This window comes from Scomber japonicus, chromosome 3, assembly GCF_027409825.1.
Source record: "Scomber japonicus isolate fScoJap1 chromosome 3, fScoJap1.pri, whole genome shotgun sequence".
In the NCBI taxonomy this organism is placed as follows: Eukaryota; Metazoa; Chordata; class Actinopteri; order Scombriformes; family Scombridae; genus Scomber; species Scomber japonicus.
The window spans coordinates 626,752-652,465 of record NC_070580.1 but is presented as its reverse complement, the minus strand read 5'-3'; the positions used below and the strand labels follow the sequence as shown (position 1 = coordinate 652,465).

At 43.6% G+C, this 25,714-nt stretch overlaps 1 protein-coding gene across 1 annotated transcript in view; it reads left to right on the top strand.

Annotated features, from left to right (window-relative positions):
* c3h3orf14 (chromosome 3 C3orf14 homolog) overlaps window positions 1-25,469 on the top strand; it is a 29,965-nt gene extending 4,496 nt beyond the window's left edge. The window contains exons 2-4 of the mRNA XM_053316692.1: window positions 17,988-18,111; window positions 19,730-19,798; window positions 25,096-25,469. Coding sequence (XP_053172667.1) covers window positions 17,988-18,111; window positions 19,730-19,798; window positions 25,096-25,272 — 370 coding nt within the window. The 3' untranslated portion in view covers window positions 25,273-25,469. The remainder of the gene's footprint in view (window positions 1-17,987; window positions 18,112-19,729; window positions 19,799-25,095) is intronic.
* The last annotated feature ends 245 nt before the right edge of the window (window positions 25,470-25,714 follow it).

The window sequence follows — 25,714 nt, the reverse complement described above, 5'->3', positions numbered from 1 at the left end:
CCACCTAAGCTAGTACAGTAGCGCCATTTGCCAAGAGCCAGGCACTTCTGACGTAACGGTCTGTAACGGAGCTAAATAGATTAATATCGACACAAATAATTATGAAAACTCAATTACAAATAATAAGTCAGGAGTAACTACTAATAACACCTGAGGATATTATTTACAACGTAACAACTGTTAAATAGTAAAAATAAATTAACATGTTCTCCAGAAAATAAGAGAACTGTACAACTTCAAAACAATGCACTTGGTAGTAGTACAGTCAAACTGCCTCTGTGCAATAATTAATGCCATGTTTGTGACATTTTTTATAAGTGATCAACGCATATCTGATGCTGCTTCTAAAAAAATACAACCAGTCCAATGAAGCAGCTTATATTGACACATATGCCATGACGGCAATCTGGAAAAAAAGATTTGGAAAAATCCGGGTATGTATTGTATTGTTATGACTTGGCATTTTGTAAATGCTGAAAATATGCATTTTTTAATTAACAGGGATTTTTTTTTACTACTTTCAGATTGATCCAGCTGCATACGAAATCGTCATGGGGATTGTGAATGAGAATCATCACTGGATGTTGGTTGTGAGAACAAGCTCTGTATCTACAGTGTATACACTCAACATAATAAGCCATTTACTTGATAAATTTTGCGAAGCATACGTACTCACAGTTATTATAAAAAAGGTCTACACAATACCCTACATTGTAGAATTTCAATAATATCATGGTTTCTTGCCTAATGTATGTTGTGTTTCCATGTGAATAATAAAAGGTTATGTACCCACATGAGAAGAGGACACTTTTCATGGATCCACTCGGGGAAAGTAGAGAAAAGATGAAGGTGTGCCTGGAGTCTACAAGGTAAATTTGACTCAAAAATGTAGTTGTCCTTGTGTTCTGTGAATTGTTAAATGATTATGTGCAGCAGTTTACACATACTTACATGTACTACTTACATACTTTAGAGCATTCATGAGGAAAAAAGGCTGCAATGTTTCGAGGTGGACATGCAGCACTCTCCCTCATCATCGTCAACAAGATGGCACATCCTGTGGTGTCCTGGCCTTAAAAGTGAGTGAAATGCAGTTACCTAAAGATAAATGTCAAACTCAAATTGAGTAGCAATCGACCTGCTTTTATACATCATGATGTAGGTTTTATTTAATTTGGTAATACTGTACATGTACTGAATGTAATTCTCTAAATTTGCTGTTTGATTTTGTGTGTAATTGATGAGAGAAAAATATCATAGACCATTCAATCCTTATGCCATTCCACTTATCAAATGTCTCTTCAGTTTGCAGAGAAAATTTTACAGGGGGTAGCCATAGATTGTGACACATCAAAGAAGGCAGTGGATAAGATGAGGCTGGACATAGCCACTTCCCTCCTCAGAGAATCTGGTGTGTTTCCTTTTTGCTCTACATTGTCATTCACTTCTGTACTCTTTAAAACTGTAGAGATTTTTTGGAATAACATTGTGCAGGTTCCCACTCTGCAAAGGGTAAAATAAGACAAGGCTGTGAAGTTTCAGGTTGAAAATTGTAATCTTTGTATCATTTTTCTTTTTGTAAAAATTTGAAATGGTTCATTTTGACCTGAGCATTACATAAAGGTTAATCTGAACATATTCATTGAATACTGTTTGTTTTAACAGATGATCTAAGCAGCCTCTGCTTTTATTGTGGGATGGAGGACCAGGATGAAACACAATGGGTAATTTCTTGACATTAAAAATGTAAAAAATGAAAAGAAATATTTTTTTCAGACTTGGTCAATATTAGATTTGGAGTGGTAATCACAATAATCTTCTGCATCCTCAGCATCTACTAACAATTAATATTGTGCTCATTTTATACCTTACCTTACAACTAAGATTACTTTAATATATTTCAGGATTAATTCAATTCTAGTTATAATACAACATTTATGTGGTGAGAACTTCCAAAAATTGAAGAATTCGTATGAATATTAGCAGTCAATTAATTTAGAGATATCCTATATTTAGGGATACCCCATAATGCAAAACTTATGTAACACATAGATGTCCCTGTTTTTCAGATTTGCTGTGACATGTGTCAGAGGTGGCCAGCTGACAGTCTTGCCTAGGCCCGGGACGAGATAATCTTAGATGGCCCCCCCCGCGCCCAGATCTCTCCTTTTCCCTTGCTCTTCCTCTCCTCTGCTCTGCTCTTCCTCTCCTCTCCTCTCCTCTCCTCTGCTCTTCCTCTCCTCTCCTCACATCTCTCTTTGCAAAAGACAAGTGACAGGCATTGACAATTGTTCTGCCCTCAGTGTGCGTAAAGCCACCCTTGCAAAGCTAGGCAGACAGTTAACATCAGAAGGTGGGAAAAAAAAGACCAGGAGGAGACTGATTTCAGTTTGAAAGCAAAGTCTTGTTTAGTTTTCTGATTCTCTTTTCTGTCCTTCTTTTAATTTTTGTAGAACTGCAATGACATGAAATACACATAGAATGAATGTTACAGTGTGTACTAAATAATGTTTAATTGTAAATATTTAACCTTTTTTTAACAATGACTTTTTTTATGAATCACATGAATTGTAATGGACATGAACTGAGAATATTCCCAAAATAATAATGCACAAATCACTCTCAAAGTGCACAAATAAATCATGTGAGTGAACAGGAGAACTAAATTAGCATTAGCTCACAACAAAGGCCTCCAAGCCAGCATCACACACAATAAACTGCAGCCTAATGCTAAAGGCTAACAAATAAGCTATATGACTAGTACTGATTAGCAGCAAACGTTACATTTCTGCCACAGAGTGAAACACAAATGAACTATGAAACAGGTATCATCAATAAACATCAATGAGACAATGAATTACTACTTACAGACGTATATTCACCCGGGCTTGTCAACTAGAAATGAGAGCTGCACATGGCTTGTTGTAGCATGACCCAAAACATAAGTGAACTGAAAATACTACTGGAGTAAGTAATGTGAAAAGGTGTCAGTGGGAGGTGCTGTTGAGCAAACTGAAAGAGCTGAACAACAATAATGGTTAACATTAACAAACTACACATAATCTGTTGCCAAATACACTCTTCATATGTATTGGAATTCGGACACTAGCAGGAAACAAATAAATATTTACTTTTGTATTTTAGGCTACTGCTGGTGTGACATGTTTAGATTTGAACTCCAAATGCCATGCGCCAAACTTTCCTTGTGGCAAAATCATCTATGATGTCTTTAAAGTCCAGTTTCTTGGCAAGTTGACGCTCTATGGAGAGCATTGCCAAACCGTTGAGCCTCTCCTGGGACATGTTAGAGCGCAAGCAGTTTTTTATTATCTTCATTTTACTGAAGGCCCGCTCACCTCCAGCCACAGTCACAGGCAGAGACAGGAAAATATGCAGCAGGACACACAGGTCTCCATAAATGCTCTGTAGTCCCATTGTGTATATGGCATTAAGTAGGTACAGAGGTCCAAGACCGTCTTCAAAAGTTGCACTATATATTTTCTTTAAGTGCTGAATTTGGTCTTCAAGGGACTCCGTGAGGTCATTCTTATATTTCTCAGAGAGCTTTGAGCATGATGCACTGATGCTGTCCTGTGGCATATCTCTGAATTTCCACAGGACGCAGAACTCGTCACATATCTGCTGCATTGATGAGAACCGTACATGTAGTTGAGAGATTATGCTGTCCATTGCAACATGAAACACTCTATCTCTGAATAGGGTCTCTGGGCTTTACTCCTCTGTACCTTGCTTTTCTGACTCATCAAAGAAATGCTTCCTCTTTCTCTGTCTCATTTCTAACTGGGATTTGATGCCCATGGACGTGGCAACAGCAGTTGCCTCTGTCAGAAAACTGTCCCATGATGCACGCATGCAGGCAATCTCCTCCTCCAGTTCCTTTATATTGACAGCTTGCACATCAAGTGAGATGGTTGAGGACTGGCTGGTAAGGTTTCTATCCTCTATGCATTGTAACACCTTGACCCAAAAAGTGAGGAGCAAAACTGCATTAAAGGACTGAAAGTAGGTCTTTAGACCCTGTGCTTCAGCTTTGGCTTCACTGGTGAGGTTACCTGTAGTGATAAAGGTGTCTAATGCCTGGATCACACCAGGCAAATGTTTTGCTACTGGGCGCACTGCCTCTATCCGCGCACTCCATCGTGTATCAGACAAGCTGTGCAGAGAACAACCCAAAACTCTTTGTAAGATTTCCCATCGGTGAGGGCTGCCACTGAATAGTTTGTACAGCTGATTAATGAAGCCAAAGAATATGTCTATTTCTGGGTAGGCCCGGGCTGCATGGACACCAATTAGGTTTAACGTGTGAGATGCACATGGTGAGTATGTGGCCAAGGGATTTTTATTCAGTATGCAAGCTTGCACTCCTCTCACTTTCCCTTCCATGTTAGCCCCATTATCATAGCACTGACCCCTGCAATCAGCTACTTCTATCCCATGTTCACCTAGTGATTGTTCCACGATTGTGGTGATTTCCTCTCCTGTCTTTTTTGAGAAGTCCTTAAATTCAAGGAAACATTCATTTATTTCCCACCCACCCTCAGGGGAAGTTTGACTGGGCTAAAGCCCAATTTCCACTGAGTCCGGCAGCGGCACGTTACAGCTGCGCCGCGGTCACCGGAGCTAACAGGTAACACTATAATCAATGAGAGTATCTCCACCGGGAACGTTTCAGCAGCGTGTCAGCAACGTCTCAGCAGCGGCTCCCGCGCCGCAGCGCTATCAATAGGTAGCATTTCTATTTTTGACGGAGCCGTTGCCAACTCGCGACAAGCTCAACAGAGCAGATTGCACCAGACAGGAAGTCTGAATCGGCATAATAAAACTTCCGTTTTTCAAAATAAAACAACCCGTGCAGCCTCCCGATCGTATTTCAGCAACAAACATGAATAAAACAGACAGATAAAGACTCCATCTAGCTACGTAGCCTACTGACAGATGGGATAAGCACAAAAATCTAAGAAAATTACCAAATCAACCAAAATTGAGCAAGTTAACAAAACCGGGCCATTTAGTTGCTACTATAGTAATTACTGTAGACTAAAGGCACTCGTTGGGATTTGATTGGGCTGCCGTAATTACTGTATTAACAGTGCAACGTCATTTTAAAAGGCAGCTTTCTCTACCAGAGCATGCTCTGGTCCGCTGCTGTAACGCTCCCGGTGTGAGTTGACGCCGGGCAGAGGACGGAGCTAAACCGTAGCACAGCTGTTCCGCGCCGCTGACGGACCCAGTGGAAATCCCCAGTAAGTACAGTGTTACATCCAGCAGTCGCTTCAGTAGTGCTTTGTTTTTTTCGATTTCTGTCTCCATCAATTTGTGTTGTTGGCTGTCACTTCCAGAAGTCTGTAGGACAGAATGTTGTAGATTCTTCCATTTCCAATAACAATGTTCGTGTGCACGGTTTCTTTCATGTTCTGGAAATCTCTCATAAAGCTTTCTGTATTTTATATTCGATATTTTCATCCCATCTGTGGAATTTAGTGCACTACTTGACTTTTTCTCTACTTCAAAGGAGAACAGCAAGCATGGTAGGCAAAATAAGGCCTGTTGTGAGCTGCTATATACTATGCAGTCCCTATCTATTTTTCCCTTCCATTGTGGGATGTCGAATATGTCAAATAGTTTGGGAATTCCCTGCCCTCTGCATCTGCTGTCAATTCCTTTGCCCTCTCTGAGAAAGGCGTTCGTTTTGCCATCACACGTACGATGTTCATTCTATCAGAGTTGGTCATTCTAGTTGGCCATAATGCAGGATCGCTGAAATTAAGCATGTGATCAGTCTCTGATCCATCCTGCTCAGACTCTCCGACGGGGCAGCGGGCCCCTCCCGCATCACTGTGACTCTCTCTCTCTCTCTCTCTTCCAGAGACATTATAATAAGAGGAGACATATCACTGAAAAAATCTCCCATTGAAATGCATAGGGAAACTACGTAACGCCAAGATGGCCGGTGTTTGCACATGTCCCGTCTCTTCTGGTGCCGTTGCTCCAATCATTTTGCTGGTCCTACTGGTCACGTTTTTTGCGACACTTGGAAGTCATTTTCAACAGAGACATTTTAAAACACATGATCAGCAGTTTATACTACTTTGTGTACATATATTTTGTCATGCTTTATCCAAAATTGTGGCATGATCTGGGAAAGTTGACTGTGAGCAAACTCCTGTCTCTGCTGTGAGCGTAAGATGACGTCTTGCTGTCAGTGCCTGCCGTAAATGAAGACTGTCGTGAAGTATTGCACATGCGCAGTCCAATATACCTGTAAGGAAAAAGGCTTTTAAAACGTTAATTTGATACCAAACCATCAAACCCTTTCAGCGATTATAGTTTGATTTTCATCGTGATTTCAATACATATGTTTTTTATGTCCCTTAGACCTCGGAAAATGGAGATACAGCTCTCTCCCTATTCATTTAGATAGCCGGTTGGTCTTCCTATGGCCTAATAGCTGCCCGGAGGCGTGGCCAATTTTGCCGCTGAGTGAGACGACTTGCCTTAGAAGGACTTTGCCTCTTCTCTCTCACCGGTAACCTGACTCTGTCCCTCCGCTCCGGGGCAGCGGGACCCTCCCGCATCACTCTCTCTGTCACCTGACTGCAGCTGGATCTCTCTCCTCTCTGTCTCATCCTCTCTGACGAAGTTACCAAAGTCAACTGTTTCTGTCAAAGATAACGTGTTGTGTCAGGCTTTTATACAAGCTAATGAACGTTAACATTAGAGCTGACCTGTTAAACATTGGCTGCGCTGTTTCTTACCTTGCTCTACGTTGACTTCACTAGTTCCAGCTTCATCGTCACCACCTTTTTTTAAATATTTGTGAAGAAAATCTCTGAGGCCTCTATTTTCTTCTTCTCTTTTTCTTTCCTTTTCTGAGCACCGGACTTGTGCTGATTGGACATTTTGAGCGCACTGAACTTCAAATCAACTGACAACATCAAATTTTGATCAGTGGCCAATCCATTTTTGTGTTGGGGGTGGGGGGGGGGGTTCTTGGCCACTATTTCAAGGACAATTAGGAAGAAAACGTTGGGTTACTTAACGTAATCCCTGGTTCTTTGATAACAGAGTGAGGTGTTTCACTATGGGAATCGCCTTGGCGTGACCTACTAGGGAAGCTCCAATGACACAACGTCTGTCTGTGACAGACAGGTCGAGCTGTGGGGCCCCGCCCCCTCATACTCTTACAGCCGACCAGCCCCTAACTCCTCATTCTGGAACGGTTTCTTTCCGTGTCTATGCGAGGAGGGACGTGATGGTGAAACACCTCACTCTGTTATCAAAGAACCAGGGATTACGTTAAGTAACCCAACGTTCTTTTTCTAACTTCGTTCGGTGTTTCACTATGGGAGATATAGCCCACTCCCGGATTGCATCAGTCTCCCGAAGCCCTGGACAATTCAAAGCCCGGTAACGACAGATCCTGGTCTGTTTGCCTCTAGTACCGCCTGCGCTACAGAGGGCCCTGAAACATCCAGCCTGTAGAACCTTACAAAAGTGTGGGGCGTAGCCCAGCTTGCCACCGCACAAATGTCCTGCACTGACACCCCCCTGAACAGGGCCCAGGATGTGGCCATGCCCCTGGTGGAATGAGCCCTCAAACCCTGGGGGGGCTGCAAACCCCTACAGCCATAAGCCAGAGATATAGCCTCCACAATCCAGTGGGACAACCTCTGGCGGGACAACGGCTTGCCCTTATGGGGAGTGGCACAGGACACAAACAGCTGGTCACTTTTCCTGAACCCTGCTGTCCTGCTTAGATACACATGAAGCGCCCTGACCGGGCATAATGTGTTAAGCTTCTCCTCCTCAGCGGAGGAGAATGGAGGCGGGTGAAAAGCCAACAGCTCCACTGTGGGATACCTTTAACCTGACTCCACCACTTTAGGCACAAAGGCTGGGTTGGGCCTGAAACAAACCTTGGTGAGCCCTTGTGAAAACTGTAAACAGGAAGGCCGTATGGATAAAGCCTGTAGGTCGCTCACCCGCTTTGCTGTAGTTAAAGCCAAGAGTAAAGCTGTCTTCAGAGAAACAAACTTCATCTCTGCCACCTCCATAGGCTCAAATGGGTGGAGAGAGAGGGCGTCCAGCACCCTGGATAGCTCCCACAGGGGAACCAGGGGTCTGGAAACTGGGAGCTTGCGCCTTGCACCTTTCATAAAACAACAGACTAAGGGATGTTGCCCGGCAGGCTTATCCCCAAAGCCCACGTGGCACGCAGAAATGGCAGCTAAATACACCTTAACAGTGGAAAAAGCCTTGCCTTTGTCCACCAAATCCTGCAGGAAACACAGCAGGTCCACTACTGAACACTGGAAAGGGATGACGTGCTTCAAGTCACACCACTCCTCAAAAACCCGCCACTTGCCACTATACAGAGAGCGAGTGGAGGAAGCTCTTGCGTTCTGGATGGTGTCAATAACCTGCTCTGGCAGGCCTGCTGCACTCCGATTCCACCTCTCACGGGCCAAGCCCAGAGTGCCATGCGGTCTGGGTGCGGGTGGTAGATCTCCCCGTTCGCCTGAGACAGAAGATCCCTGCGTATGGGGAGTGGCCACGGTTCGCCCGCCAGCAGCTGTATTATTTCCGCCATCCAGTGTTTGGATGTCCACCGAGGCGCTATCATGATTAGTGACAGGCTCTGCTCTCTCACTCTGATTAGAGTTGGGGAGATCAGGCTGAGCGGGGGAAACGCATAAAGCAGCACGTCTGGCCACGGGTGTGCTAGAGCGTCCACACCCAGAGGTGCATTTCCGTCTGACGGGGAGAAAAACAGCGGACATTGCGCGCTTTCTCTCGAGGCGAATAGATCGACGGCTGCCCGGCCGAATCTCCGCCAAATCTGCTCCACCACCTGTGGGTGGAGCTTCCACTCTCCGTACAGGGGATTGCCCCGGGACAGGAGATCCGCTCCTCTGTTCAAAACGCCCGGTACGTGCGTCGCTCGAAGAGACAGGAGCCGAGTGCTGCACCATAAGATTACCCTCCGAGCTAATCTGTGCAGCTGCAGTGATCGCGTGCCGCCCTGGCGGTTTATGTAGGCCACCACCGTGGAATTGTCTGTCTTTACCAGGACATGGCGACCCTGGAGAAAAGGCAGGAAATGCTTCAATGCTAGAAACACTGCCCAAAGCTCCAGAACATTTATGTGAGAATGAGCCAGGCTTTGATCCCACTTTCCATTCACTGATCTGCCCAACAGCGCCGCTCCCCATCCTGACAGGGACGTGTCCGTTGTCATGGTTACACGTGACGTCACTGCACCCAGCGGAACCCCCTCCGCGAGCGCCGCGGTGTCTCCCCATGGTCGGAGAGCCGCCACACACGTTGACGTTATTTTCAGCCTGCGGCAGAGTGCAGAGCCGCGACCCAACGCTGAAAATCCCTCATCATCAGCAGCCCCAAATGCACGACAGAAATCACTGACGCCATGAGGCCCAGCAGGCGTAGGCATAATCTGAATGACACGACTTTCCCCATCTTGAAGAGGGAAAGACACTGTGTTAATGATGTTAACCTCCCCTCTGATAGCGTGACGCGATAAGAGAGAGAGTTTATGTTGAGACCCAGGTATTCTGTGCACTGAGCCGGCACGACTCGGCTCTTTGCCCAGTTTATATTGAACCCGAGATCCCTGAGATGATTGATCACCGTAGCGGAATCCCTGACCGCTTGTTCCCGCGATCGAGCGCATATCAGATAATCGTCTATGTACGAAAATATTCTGATACCTCTGCTCCTCAACGGAGACAGTGCTGCTTCCACACATTTGCTGAACACTCTGGGAGCTAATGATAGCCCGAAGGGAATGGCTTGATACTCGTAGGCTTTGCCCTGAAAAGCAAACCTGAGAAATTTCCTGTGTGCGGGATAAATGGCGATGTGAAAATATGCGTCCTTGAGGTCGATTGTAACAAACCAATCGCCCGGACGGATTGACTGACAGAGTACTTTGTGTGTCAACATCCTGAATGTGTACTTTCGTAGGTGTCTGTTTAACACACGAAGGTCTAAAATGGGGCGAAGGTACGCGCACCCCTTCTTGGGAATGAGGAAGTAACGGTAGTATAAACCCTGTAGAGCTTCCTCGCGCGGCACCGCTCTGATCGCCCGTTTGTTTAACAGTGACGCTATTTCATCCTGTAAAACACGGGCCGCCTCCCCCTTTGCTGCTGAAGCCACCACGCCGTTGAACCTGGGTGGTTTCATAGCGAATTGAATTCTGTACCCCTGACAAACTGTTGACAAAACCCACGGGTGAACTGCGCATGCGCGCCAGCTTGTCGCTCGGGCAGGTAACGTGCTCACGTTGTCGCACGGTAGTGACGTCACTCGGCGCGACCTGTCTCCCAACAGAGGAGCGTGAGCGCCCCCTGTGGGAGATTTGAGGGCATGACCGTGTTTTGTCTTTGTTGTGTTTATTTTGTTTTGGGGGGACACACTCGCCCTTGGCACACTGCCTGGTTGCGAGGTTTTGAATTTTATTTTTTGAAAAGATGAAAGTGCTTGGTGACACTGAATTACCCCCTGACCCCGGCTCTCCTCCTCCAGAACGTGGGGGGAGAGAAGCAGAGAGGCCTCTGGACCACTGAGAACTGCCAGAGTCTCTGAACAGTTGAAGGCCTCACCCTCCTGCTTCCTCAGGTTGGGCGCCCCAGAGTCGAGCTGTTGCCCCATCTCCTCCAGGATCTCTGCCTGATATGCTGACAGCAGTGTGGTTGCATTGAGGGAACATACTGACTGTGCTCCATATCTGTACATCCGCTGGAAAACGGAGGCGGTGAGGCGCTCCGCTTTGTTGGGCAGAGAAGTGGTGGAGGAGGCTGAGAGAGAGCGCTGGTTGGGGTGGAGGTGTAGAGCCACTGAAGGCTCCACTGCTGGGGGTTCGGCCAACCCCAGTTCTCCCATCCCGTGGATTTCCAGCTTAGAGTAGCCCTTGGTTGGAAGCTTACTCTTAAATGGGCTGGACCAGAACCGGCTCATTTCCTTCATGCAAGCTGGTACTGGTGGCAGGAGTTGCTTTGACGGTGGCTGGGCTGGTGGGAGCCTTTTGCCGTCATACAGATCTCTCTCTGTCCCCTCAGCGTCCTGGGCTGCCGGCCACTGTATTCCTAGCTTAGCTGCAGCCCGTTTGCAGACTTCATACAGATTACTGTCCACTGGTGGAGCAGTATCTGATGCGCTGGGGGGTCTGGACTGTTTGATGGGAAAGGTGGTATCATCCTCCTCTTCATCCATCTCGTCCATATCGAGGAGGTCAGAGTTGGCATCGCCCTCTGCGTCCTCAGTGCCCGGCTCCCCCTCGAGGAGGTCCTCAAATAGGGGAGGCATTTCTGAGGGCTCATCTGCCATCAGGTCAGGCCACTCTCTGGTAGCCGGTGGCTGATGGGTGATGGTTGCTGTCTGTGGGGTGGCTGCTGTCAGGCATGGGTCCTGTCTGCTAGCCACCGCCACTCTCAGCCTCCTTTCCAGCAATTTTTCTGGGATCGACGCACAGTGGGAACATGACTGGGGGTCGGCCAGAGATGCTTGGGCGTGTTTAGCACCCATACATACAATGCACATGGGATGAGGGTCCCGTCCCGAGATGGTGGCACCGCATGATGCGGGGCACGGGCGGGATGCAGCCTCTTTCCCCTTCGGCTCCGACCCTTTGGCGGGGGCCGTGGCCATGATGTCTGGAAAGGGAGATAAGGATGTGAAAATACAGCCGTATGATGCTCGCCGCAACACGTTAGCCCGACCGTATTAGCGTTAGCACCTGGGGTTTAGCCCAAGCTAACCGTGACCGTCCGCCCGCCGTGACGCGATAGCAGGACTCCCGGTACTCGGTTCAGCTAACGGAAAACGGTGCTAGCAGAAAAACCCGTTGACTCGCCGTAACGCGTTAGTCAGCGGGTGAATGCTGCACAGTCGCCGGCTATACCAGTGAGCTAACCCGGTGTAGCCAGGTAAAAAGGCTCGCCTCGACGCGTTAGCCTGATGCTAAATAAACATAGTTGTCGGCTGCCTCGGTAACTTAATACTGGACAGCCGAGTGAGCAGCTCACCACAACGCGGACACTGCCCAAAACACTTACTTACTCGGCCAATCCAAACCGAACCCGGAGCCGCGTTCGGCAACGTGAGCCTTGACGGTTCGTCTGTGAACGGTTGAGCGGATATCCAGGCTAGCTCGGCTAGATTAGCTGAGGGAGCTTCTCCTTCCTCACGGGAAGAAAGCGAGAAATGAGGAGTTAGGGGCTGGTCGGCTGTAAGAGTATGAGGGGGCGGGGCCCCACAGCTCGACCTGTCTGTCACAGACAGACGTTGTGTCATTGGAGCTTCCCTAGTAGGTCACGCCAAGGCGATTCCCATAGTGAAACACCGAACGAAGTTAGAAAAAGAACAAATAAAAAGCTTTTATGTAACTCAAATATTACATATTTTTTCCACAAATAGGCCTATTTAAAAATAATAATAACAATAATAATTCCATAATTTAATGAAGGCCCAGTATTTATTATTTTCTTATTATTATTTATTATTTTCTTCTATTTATGTTATTGGTTATTTTCTATATTATTGTTTGAATATTTACTTTATTGTTGATATATTTATTTTATTTATGTTTTTTCTAGCAAGGCTCAATTTAAAAAATGTTTTTGTTTCGTGTGATGTTGTTGAGTGTTTTCAACATGTTGGTTTTATGACAATAAATCTGTAAATGCTCTCAATTAATGAGTTTGTATACACATATCCCAAAAGAAGAGTTGAGGTGAACAACTTACACTAACCTATTACAAGATAGTTTCTGGTGGTCCCAGCATCAATTACTTTTGAGAGTATAGTCACAGGACAGGTGTTGATAAGTGGAGTAAGTTTCATGGATGTGACACTTTCCTGGTGGGAGATAGCAGGGGGTGCATTTTCTGGCAGACTGACCTGCCAGGAAATGCACCCCCCCCCCCAAAAAAAAAAGTCCTTTCTGGTGGTCCCAGCATCAAATACTTTTGAGAGTATAGTCATAGGACAGGTGTTGATAAGTGGAGTGAGTAAGTATCCTGGATATATATATATATGTGTGTGTATGTGTGTGTGTGTGTGTATATATATATATATACACACACACACACACACACACACACACACACACACATAAACACATACTTAGGAGTTTATATTCAATGATAAGTAGACCAAGAAAAAAAACACACTGACACTTCAATATATATACACATATATATATATATATATACACACACACTCACACAAACACATACTTAGGAGTTTATATTATATACATTTACAAATATTATGGAAGACAACACAGTAAGCAGGCTATTAATTAATGACATCAATAACCATTTACCCGATTTTTGTTATCTGTGACTGTGATTGTGGGAAAGTATGACTATTGTGGAATCCATGAGCGCATTTAAACATGAATCATTAACACAAAACTGGACGCTAAACAGAACGTGACATGGAATGAGAATATCATTTTTGTCATTGTGTGTACGTTGTCATTTGTAGTAAATTAAACATGAGCATTTAGTCCTTTTTGACATTTACTCGTGAATAAGAGATCTGTGGGTAATATATGTCCGTTTGGTAGTAGTTTAACGCGTCTGTCTTCATATGCGCGTTCCCGCGACGAGGGGGTGCTTTTCACGGCAGGGGTGCTTAATACGGCACAACACCGGCACGCAAAGTACATATGAGAGCTCAGGGATGACGAGACGGGCACAGGTCCAGTGTTGCCAACTTGGCGACTTTCTCGATAAATCTGGCGACTTTCCAAACCCTCATAGCGACTTTTTTCCTCAAAAGCGACTAGCGACAAATCTAGCGACTTTTTCTGGTGTTAGCCTATTGGAGACTTTGAAGTGAAAGCACGTATCGTTACTGTCCTCAACGGGTAGTGGGTGCTGCCCTGAGCCCCTCCCCTGTCCCAAAGCACTCACAGGCGGTCAGGTTCACAGTAGCCTCACACAGCTGCAGTCAGAGCAGAGAGGAGACCCACACCACTCCGCATCCACCCTGCATAACAGTCTTTTGATTCAATTTGATATTTAACAATAAATATCAAAATGTATTTACATTTTAAAAAACAAACAAACCAAGAATCAAAATAAGAAAGCTCAATTGTAGTTCTTAACATATTTAGGGTTTTTTAACTCACTTTTTGTCTCTCCCAAGACGTTATTACAATAACATGCACATGATAATTATGCAAATTAGACGATGACGTCATTTAGCGACTTCTAGCGACTTTTAGGACAGCCTATAGCTACTTTCCTTACTGAGGAGTTGGCAACACTGCACAGGTCCCAGAACGTATACAGAAAACGTGCTGAAAACATGACGATATGATGATAATTTACAATTATTTTAGGCTATACTCCACACAGCACAGGCAAATGCCCACATCACCACAGGTGGGACTTACAGTATACAGTCAGCAATTAATTTCTCAACAGGTCTAACGTGTAAGAACAAAAAAGAGCTTTTAATAAATCACACATATCTTTCATTATTATTATTCAAAGATTGGCACAGGGGCCTATTAATAGACAGTATGCTCACCATATTTAGTTGCCCAAAACACCCCACATCACGAGCATGTCTCCTCTTCCTCCTCTTTTTTTCGGGTTTTACTGCCAAACAGTTGTGCATCCCATCCCTGACCTGTCGCTGGACGTCCCACACTCCTCTCCGCTCAATGCGCTCTCCTCTCCTTCTGAATCTTCCTGCTGTTCCCGCATCTTGCTCCGGCTGTTGTACCGGGCTAGCTGATGCCAGGGTACCCGCCTGTTGCTCCGGCTGTTGGTGGTCCACCTGGCTGACTGCTAGCGCTGCAGCTGGCTCCTGCTCCGGCGGTGAATCTGACGAGCTGCTGCCACGGTGCTAGCCTCCTGCCCCGGCTTGGCTAGCTGTCGGTGAACCCGGCTAGCTGTTGCGATGCTAGCCTCCTGCTGCAGCCGGTTTTGACCATCAACATGACCGCTGCAGCTGCTCTCGTCGCCGCTTGTGGAGGCTTTTCTGACTCGTTTTGAAGTGTCATGCAACTCTTCCTTCTTTTTGAAAAAAGATAGTAAATTTAACTATCTTTTTGTAGGGCTGAACGATATGGACAAAATTTCATATCTCGATATCGATACGATACGATATGAATACGGGTTCGGTGAAAACCAAGCATTTTTCAGAAAAATAAAAACATCAGAAAACAAAGGAGTGCAGTTTTATTGATTAGAACTCACTGCCAGTCATTAACATTAACATAAAGTCACTCAATAATAAATAATAATCAAGTTGGTTGTGTTCCCTTTCTTCGTCGCAATTTTCGCCAAGCACGACTTGCACAACACCTCGCTCTGGTCAACATCATCCTTTCTAAATCCAAAATACCTCCAAATAATGGAGGATGATTTCTGTTTTGGCACAAAATTAGATTCTGCACTGCCACCGGCCGCATTACCTTCCGCACTCATGTCTCTTTTCTTCCGTTTCGATTTCCCCGCTGTGAATGTCCTGTGTGTGTATGTGTGTGTGTGTGTGTGTGTGTGTGTGTGTGGCTGTGAATGTCCTGTGTGTGTGGCTGTGTGCGTCTCAGTCTACGTCTCCCTCACTCCAACCCTCCTATGTTTGTCATTGGTTGGCTTCAGCTGTCGATCAACAGCAAGCATGAAATAAGCTTTGTGGTTGGCTGGCCGTAGTGGTGCGTTCAAGGGCAATCTTAAAAGTAATGTTTATGGAGACTGCTCGAGCTGTACAAGCAGGGCGAGCGTGGCGGAAATATATTGTTTATATCGTTGCTTTTCCGTCATTAATGTCTTGAATGTTCATATCTCGATATAGATACGATAACGATATATCGTTCAGCCCTATCTTTTTGACATGTTTGCGTTGAAATGGTAACCGTTTTTTCCTCTCTGCTTGCTCCTTAGCTCAGGTTAGTGTTGTGTCGTTCGCGAACGTGTCGTTCGAACGAACAAATCTTTTGAGTGAACGAAGTGAACTGAATCACTTCATGAACTGATTCGTTCCTTTCTCAGTTCAGTTCAGTTGAGCTCAGCCGCGAGCATGGCTGCCGGTCGGGAGTGGAACTGCCGCGACTCACTCACTCGTTCACTGCGAACGAATCACTCAGTGAACGACAACACTTTGACTGACTGAGTGATTCTGTTTCCCCTTCGCGGGGATACGCTTTCATGCCAATAGCAGTTAGCGGTACAGGTACTGAACGTCCCTTAGTCAGTGAGTGACTGACACAGCGCCACTTTCAGCACAGTACGTGAACGAGATTCATGTCCTCAGCATGTCGTTCAATGATTCGTTCGCGAACTGCTGAGAGTGGCGCTGTGTCAGTCACTCACTGACTCAGGGCACTGAGGGCTGAAGAGTTGATTCACGTTCAGTAACTGTACTGCTAACATTAGCGCTGTGTTGCTAACATCCGTGTAGCATCATGTTATGTTATTTTACTGTGCACAGAGGACACTTTCGCTGTGTAATAATTTTAGTGCATGTATAAGCAGCGCTGCGTCTCCCGCGAATGATTGTATAATATAGTCCTTGAACGCACCGTCCCTCAGTAAGTGAACGTGAACCTCAGGGCTGAATCATGAACTGAATGACGGATCATTTGGCTGTTTATCAGTTCAGGGAGTTGGAGAGCACTGAACGATTCGATGAACAAATCATTTTAATGAACGGATTCTAGAGATTCAGTACTGTAAAAAGAACTGCCGTTCCCATCACTAGCTCAGGTGCGGCGAATTTCAAACTTTTTTTTTTCTGTGTCAGGGGCGTGGTTTGTTGGCCCAGCTTCGTCAACAGATCTCCGACTCTTTCAAATGTCAATCTTAATAAACAACATGAAATTCTTGGGATTTGTTCTGTAAATTAATATATGCATATTATTATTTTATTTTAAACATTTTTATATATGTTTTTTTTTTTATGAGTGGTACCGGATCTGCCCAAATAAGTACCGGAACACAGGGAGGCCAAAATTAAGAGGTGCCGGATCTTGTTCCGGCAGGATCCGGTTCAAATTAACCCCTGAGTAAGAGTAACAGTACAGATTCTCTCTCAGCTTTACTAAGTTTACAAACTAGTCATTCAAGCCGGAGACATGTTTATATGTGAAATATTAATAGAAAATCACCAAAGTGATCCTTTTTAATTAATTAATTACTTAATTTAATCAATTATGTTCATAAAATGTAGAACTTGTCCTGTTAACCCTTACATACTGTTTGGCTCAAATTTGACCCATTTAGACATTTAACAGCTGTAAAAACACTGCAGATGTCTTTTACTCTGAAATGTGATGACTTTTCCTAAAATATATATATTATACTTTTGTATAGATGCTCCACATGTTTGTTCATTGAGGCTGTTCTGGGTCAGATGATCTCTGTATCTATTGCCTTGTGTTTTAGTGAAATGAATAGTTCATAGTTGTAATAAGATTTCTTTTTATGATGTAGCAGTGAAGACTGATGGCTCTAATGGTTCTACAATAAACCCCACACTTCCAGAAAGTTCTGCTCATTTTACCTTTACATTAAATACATTTACATCATTATTGCTATGTTATATTTTCATGTCTGAGGTCAAATAGGACATGATATTGTGTGATAGTAGATGTTTAGTGGTGTAAAAGCTCAAAAATACACTCTCTCTGCTCTCTGAAACATGAATCAAGGTTTAATCACATTTATTGATCAGTCAGATCAACTATTGATGCTTTCTAAACACATCTGTGCTTCAACATTTGGTATAGACACTTTTTATGAGGGGAACAAACTGTGAGGTTTAGAATATGAATCAATCATTTAACAATGTTTGATAGAGATGTTTGTGCTGTAACAGTTCATGTGTGAACACCTGGGTGAGTTGACATGGTCAGTGTTAGAGGAGTATGGAGGCTGGTAGTGTCCCTCTGATACAGTTGTGTTTTGTACTGTGTGTGACAGCAGTTTAGGAAGGAGAGCACAGCTGCTGGAGCAGATGGAGAGTCACAGAGATCAGCTGCTGGTCCAGAGGAAGCAGCAACTGAAGGAGGTTGAAGCAGCTCGCCACAGGAACCACACACTGCTGCAGGTGAGGATGGACACATGGCTGACATACACATGTGCTCTCCAGGACTGATTGATAGATCAGCCACATGGATATTTTCTCCCTCATGTTTTATCTAATGACGATGATGTCAAAGAAACTTATGAATCAAATCACTTTGGATTTGTGTTACTTTTGTTACTTGGCAAAAGAAAAAAAGGTGTTGTAATTCTTTGTCATTAGTCTCTGCTTCACACTCATAACTTTAGTTGTTGTTGTTTTCCCCCAATAAACTATAAAAAGAAAAATTATTTGCGTTAAAGAACTGAAAGTCTTTCAGGCTCAAACATTAAAAGGAGATGTTTCAAGTGTCTTAAATTGTCCATAAAGCCGCTTTTTTCAATCAAATGTAGTGTGTAGTCATTATTTTTTTTAACTATAATGTGTGTCTGACATGGTTCTTTCACAAAAAGCATAATGACCATCCTTTAAACAATGTCCCCTCCTCCTCATTCCAGAATCTATGAATATGTAAATATCGTTTGTTTCCAAAGTTTTCCTGCTGGACACAAGATGCCTCCTACTTCACTGTAAACTTCATTCTCAGTGTTTGTGTACTGGAGGCTTCATGTTTCACCATCACACTTGTGTTAGTTGAATAATGGATTAGGATTGGCTTTCAAGGTAGTTGTGATGTCACAAATCATCATTTCAACAAACTATAAATGGAGCAGTGTGTATTTATCCTGACTGAATTCTGCTATTACAAGCATCACCTTCCACTTTGTGTTTGCCTGCTCTTTTAACTGATGTCACATATCATGCTCATAGGCCCACCTCTTAAAATGTGATTTCCAATGAGCACAGAAAACGTCCCACTTTCAGCAGATGATGTGCAAACTGTGCACATACGTCATTCTGCACAGAGAAGAGAACAACATCCAACTGGAGGAACAAGAAGAAAAATACATGTTTGAGTGGAGAGGGACTTTAATTTGTTTAGGATTGTTTATCTTATCTAGGAACTGGTACCACATGACATAATTCTATATTATAGGAATATGACTTGAGTCATCTACCTAGAAAAGATGTTAAAAGACACTGCCAAACATAATGTATGTCTACAAGTATCATCTGGGCCTGGAGCCTTTTGGGGATTTACATGCTTCATAAATATGGTAACACTTTCCAGACTTATTACAGTACTGCACTCAGACAAGAAATATTATCACAGAAATCATATCTTTCAAAACGACAGTAAATCATAAAAACCTCCCATCCTTATCATTTTCCCATCACTGTCCAATGAATTAGAAGTTTAAGCTTCAGTTGGTTAGAATAAACACTGTGCTATACCACACACACACTTTTTTCCTCTGTTTTACATGGGTGACTACAGTAATTGTGTATTGAGCTCTGGTGAAACGTGTGTGACCTACACTCAGTCCTGTACCTGAACTCATCGTTGTAGACACTGACAGAGGACTGAAGCTGCTGTTACTCTGCAGCTGCTATAGATAGAGACAGTGTCATTAATCGAATGATTCCAAAAGTGTAATCTTTGAAGTAAAAAGTGGGGGTCAGGGCTCATTTAAAGTGTCATATGAAACATATAGATTGAGGTTAAGTTGTGCATAAAGGTGTCTGCTCTCTGTCACTGCAGGAGTTAGACAAGATAGAGGAACGTCTCAGAGGGAAACAGCTGCCACATCCAAATGTCCTCGCTCTGGAGGTAAAAACTATTTGATCTGTGAGATGATGTAAAGTTTGTGACAGCAGCCTGCATGGCAATGTTGTTAACAAATACACTGTTTATAGAGTAGCTGTTTGTAATGTGAATAAGCTATATCCTCTCTATAGAGTGAAACTACATGCAGTTATTTAAAAAATCTCTTGAGATCATCCATTTAAATGTGGCCAGAATCATAGGCGCCGATTTATGTTTTTGCCCGTGGGTGCCCAAATTAAATAAATACCATCATATAAAGATCATATAATTCTAACTATATAGGGGTGCTCACTGCTTCTGAACATCTGATTTTGTTTTCTAATTCATGATATATAGTCTATTTTGATGGACTCGGAACACCGAGAGGGTGCTGTTTTATTCCGGCTGGTCAGAGGGAGAGAGAAGGTCCTTGGTCGGGAAGGAGTCGCCGCCTCTCTCTCTCTCTCTCTCCTCACTTCACGCCGTTTAAGTCAATGGAGGGAAAATTGAATTCTGGCCGAAAGTTTTATTCACAAGATTAAACTGAGTGACACGGTTTCTGTCTATCGATCGCTCAGCACCTGTACACACACACAAACAGCGCTATCATGGTGCTGTGACACTGAACCGGCTATACAACCTACACGGTTTTATTCACCATATGTAACCCCTTATTTTAAGCTCTACCTTAGCAGACTTAAGATACCACTCTGCAATCCTTCTCTCTGGGTTCAAGGCGTTTATTGATCTGCAGCACTGTTGAATAATACAAAAAAACACATCAACGTGGCCGATGGTGACAGTCTGTAATTAATAAATATTTCACAATGTGATCGTATAGATTTCTTAAAATTATTACAGCGAAACAAATCACTTTTACACATGTACACTATACACAATTCGCCATGAACCCATTTTCTAGTTTTGTATAAAAATTACAACATTAATTAAATGACAACAATAATACACCAATCTTGTGCAAAGGCCCCTTTACCTATAATTATCATTAGAAATAATAAACTGTTGAATAATACAAAAAAAAAACCATCAACGTGGCCGATGGTAGTACAGAACCCCTTGTCCTTGACCTATACATTAAAAATTACTAAAATAAATACACTGTAACAATTGCCATATATATTGATATATATCAAACAGTAGGCTAGCGCACCTTCACTCAGAAGACAGAAATAATAAACAATAAAGCAGTGACACAGTGATCGTCAAAAAAACGTGACAGGACCACTCAAATAACATAACATGAACTTAAACTTATATAAAGGCAGTTTCATAGATTAATATATGATTAAATCACAGAGCTGTTACAGTTGCATACCACAGCTGCGGTCGTCACAGCAACAAGGGCAAACCCACGCTGTTGCCGTTGACAACGGAAACAGCAATTACCACCACTGGCCACAGGAGGATACAATGAGGATACTTAACAAATAAAAGGATCCTTGCATAGATTAACACAAAATATTAACTTATTTTACAGGAAAATAATCAGAATGGAAAACAACTAAATACATTGCTTTCAAAATAAAATAAATAAAATAACATTTTGATGAACTTCATTAATCTAAAATAACCCACTTATTAATTCAAAGCAAACTCAATCTCATACTCATCGTTACACCATTTTTGACACATGAAATCTCTACTACTTACAGAAAGAAAGAAAAATATTGGAGTCAGTCACTCACCACTGGCTGCTGTCTACCGCCGAAGGAGGAACGTGTTTTTTCTGACAGCTGTGCGCCTGATGAACTCATCGGCGATTGTATGCAGGTTTTGGCTCCTTGTTATATTTTTATGACAGTTCAACACCGCAAGGTGATTGAGTCTCCCCTGTCCCATGGTTGCGCGCAGATAGGTTTTAAGTCGCCGCAGGCCTGAGAAAGACCTCTCTGATGTGCAGGAGGTCACAGGAACAGTGAGTCCAAGTCGTACTAGTTTGGTGAGTTCTGGCAGTAAGGTCCGCAGCGGCTCTCCCTGCTCTCCTTTCAGGAGATCCACAGCATCTTGAAAACCTTTTAGGCAAACACCCCTCTGTTTCGCAATGTCAACGAACATATCACGATGGAGTGTCAGCCTGCCTGCCTCCAGATCATCTCCATGGAACTCGACGATGCTCCCACAGTCGCCCTGTCCCGTCACAAAATCCTCAATACTGCACATGTGTTGGAATGCAACTTGACTGAACCTGCAATCCAAAGACGATGTTGCAGTGTCCATCACCTGGTCAAACCGCTGTCTGTACAGGGCGTCTGGTGACTGGAAACTCTGTGATGGTGCGCCTCCATTATCCAGTCGACGTGGGATTTTTCTTGGCCTTGGCAGGGCTGGGCTCTCAACGCCGAGGACATCAGCAGCTGCAGTTGTTTTTTCCCAAAAATCTTCAAATCCGTTTTCACGGAGATGCTTGATGTCCTCGCGGAGCATTTCAATGAGCTGGAGAGCTTTCTGTGAATGCAGTTGGCTGTGTTGCAGTGCGCGATTGGTCGTTTCTGCGCGCAGAAAAAACATCAACATCAGCTTCAGTGAGAAAAATGTACTGAACTTCTGCAGGTGCTGAAGTAAACCATTTGCTTTGCTGCCTGCGTCACCTTTATGCTCTGAAGACAGGTCATCAAGAAAATCCACTAGCGCACTGTAATTTGAAGCAATTGACTGTAGCGAAGCAGCTTTCACTGTCCAGCGCGTTGGGCACAGAGGGCGCACAGACGGTGCGTCTGCGCTTTGGAACTCCTGAAACCAAGCGAGTCGTTTTGGTGAATTTCGAATCAGTGTTATCAGGTCACGAATGAGTGACATGAAGTTCCGACACTCGGCAATGTTATGGGCGACATCCTGCACGACCAAGTTCATCACATGCCCCATACAGTGGACGTAAAGCGCTCGAGGCTCCTGTTCTTGTACGCGTGCCTGCAGACCATTTCGTATCCCTGACATATTTGCTGCACCATCGTAACACTGACCTCTGCAATTTTTAATAGGCAGGGAAAGTCTCAGCAGTACATCCTTAAACAAGTCGAAAAGTGCATCCCTGGTTGTGCTATTGGTCTGGTAAAATCCAATAAAAAGTTCCTCTATTTCCAGACATTCAGTAACAACACGGAAACACACAGACACCTGTTCCTTGACGGTGATATCCGCCGTCTCGTCCAAGATGATGGAGAAAAACTCTGCACGCTTTATCTCATCTATTAGTGTTCGCAGAACATCATGTGCAAATAATTCTGTCATTTCATTGAGGATGTCATGGGAAAGCCACTTCGACTCACTGCGAGCCAGCCAGGACTGTAGTTCTGGGATGTCTTGAGCACGCAAGTTCAGCAGCTGCCTCAAGTTTGACTCCGTGTCTACATGACCCCGAATGGCTAGCCCTTGACAAGCCAGATATTGTATAGAAGACAACATACTCATCAACGCAGTTCTTGCCTCAGCCATTTGTTTTTTCTTAGCGTCAGAGAGAGCAGTTGCTACATTAACTCCGGCATTAGCAGCACTTGCGATGCTGGCAGCAGCTCGATGAACATTTGACTTCTCATGGCATCGAAATCTTTCCATTGCTTTTCCCCAACCACAAAAGCCATCTTTTACAAACGCCTTGTAAGAGTCCAAGTCACGTCCTGTACATGGTAATGGGGCATGTATTTTGTCAGCAGCCGAGCATACTTCACAGAGCACTTTGTTTCTTGCTGTATCATAGAGAATCCACGGGAATTTAGCTTTCCAGCTAGCCTGGTACTTCCTTCCCTGCTGACCCTTGCTGCTGTCTGTGTCGCTGGTGATGCTGCTACCGCTACCGCCACCGCCGCTGCCACTGCTGCTGCTGCTGCTGGTCGGAAAATTGGTGGTAGACGCGATTTCTTTAGGTTTTTTAATAACAAATTTGTCCATTTTTAGCCGTTGATAAGCAACCGTACATCAAATATTTTCTGAGTACACGACGGACCGTTGCTTAGCGACCGTCAATAGCCGATATAATTGGCTAACCGTTATTGGCTAACCGTTAGCCAATTACATCGGCTATTGGCTGTCACTAAGCAACATGACTATGCTCGCGCACAGAGCTCGAGCTGTAATATTTTTCATTGGATAATGTGATTCAGATAGGTACAGTTCATTTTAAATATGCAGTTTTATTTATTGATTCTTTTTTTTGTTTTATTTATTGATTCTTTTTTTTTTTAATGGCTCTCCCCCAGTGGGTGCTCAACCTTTTCAGTGGGTGCTCGAGCACCGGAGCACCCACGGGATCGGCGCCTGTGGCCAGAATCAATATAAACTCTATGTACACTTTGCAAAACTTTTCAAAATAAATCTACGTACAACAGTATTTGTAGATTTTCTGAGAGGTGACTTTCAAATTAATACTTCCTCATCATCTCCTGCTCTCTTCTTGACTGCCAAAAATAGTAATTTTTTAGTTTCTATCTGTAGTTTTCTGTATAGCTTGCATTAAAAAAAGTAAAATGAGTAATAGTAGTAGTAGTAGTAATAATAATAATAATAATTGTTATATATAACTTTATTTCTGACACCTTTCCAAACCGACGCTATAAGGTGCTTCACACAATACAATATTAACAGAATAAAAAAACATAAACAAAAACATAATAAAAACAATAATCAAGCATAAATAGATGAAACATTAAACAATAAATAAAACAACAAAAAGCAGCAATTAAACAACATAACAGAAATGCCTTTCTGTACAGGTTGGTCTATAAAAGCTTTTTAAAATGAGGCGCTGACTCAGCAGACCTGATACTGATAGGAAGTTTGTTCCACAGTGTTACAACAGGGTATAGTCTGGACCTTGGAAAGTTTAATAATGTCTGATTTTCTAATCTGAGGGATCTACATGCACAGCAGTTCAAAAATGTAAAGTGGGCAGACCATGATAAAACCTTCAGCTGGATTCTATAATGGATGGGGAGCCAGTGTAGTTCAGCCAGGACATTATGTTACTGTAGGTGTGTTCCTATGTAATTCTATCTGAACATAGCATTCCTCTCTGTAGAAAGAGTTATGTTTAACACTCCTCTTACAGGAAGCAGTTCAGTTCTACAGACATTCATCAGACATGAATTTATTATTTTCTGGATCACGCATAATACAATCTATGATTATGTAATAGTCTCCTCAGCTAGGTGGAAAAGATATATGTAAAGATCAGCGTTGGCATTGGCAATTGGCTTGAATGAGTTGGAAAATATCATCATATTAGATATCTGCAAAAAATCCAATATTGTGCATCTTTACAATGAATGAATAATAACATTAAGGGTTGTGTTGTTTCTCTCTTTCAGACAAGATACTGGATGTCTGTGGAAGAGTCCATCCCAGCCTGGGAGCACTTCCTCCTGGGTAAAGGTCTACACCCCACTGACAACCCAGTACAGCCACACAGGAGAGCTAAGCAGAAACCAGGCACAGCTAAGAACCAGGGCCTGCCCCCCCGTCCTAAACCCAGGCCTGCTAGATAGGTGAGCTCTGATTGGGATGGTACTCCTGTAGACTTTGTTCGTCACATGACGCAGATGGAACTAGTGCTGGTGATTGTATGAGAGGATCACAAAGCACTATCTATTTCACAAGAAAGAAATGAACTGGGTTTTTTTAAAGTCTAACAAAGAAATATAGTTTTCAATGGAAGTATTTTTGCAGTTTATCATTTTCCTGCTCTTTAGAGACATTATTTCATACTATGTCCATCTTGACAATGAGGAGGAGAACAGGTCAGGCATCATCTCACCAACAGTGATTAAAGCATTAGTGTGCTGATCAGATAGTCTTCTGTGTACATGTCAATCAGTGTAAAATCAATATAATATATCGTCATGCAGTGAATCCGTTATAAAGTTGTAGTGTTTGTAAATAATCCAGCTTTCTCTTATATGAATGCATATGTGAGCTCGGTTTGATTTT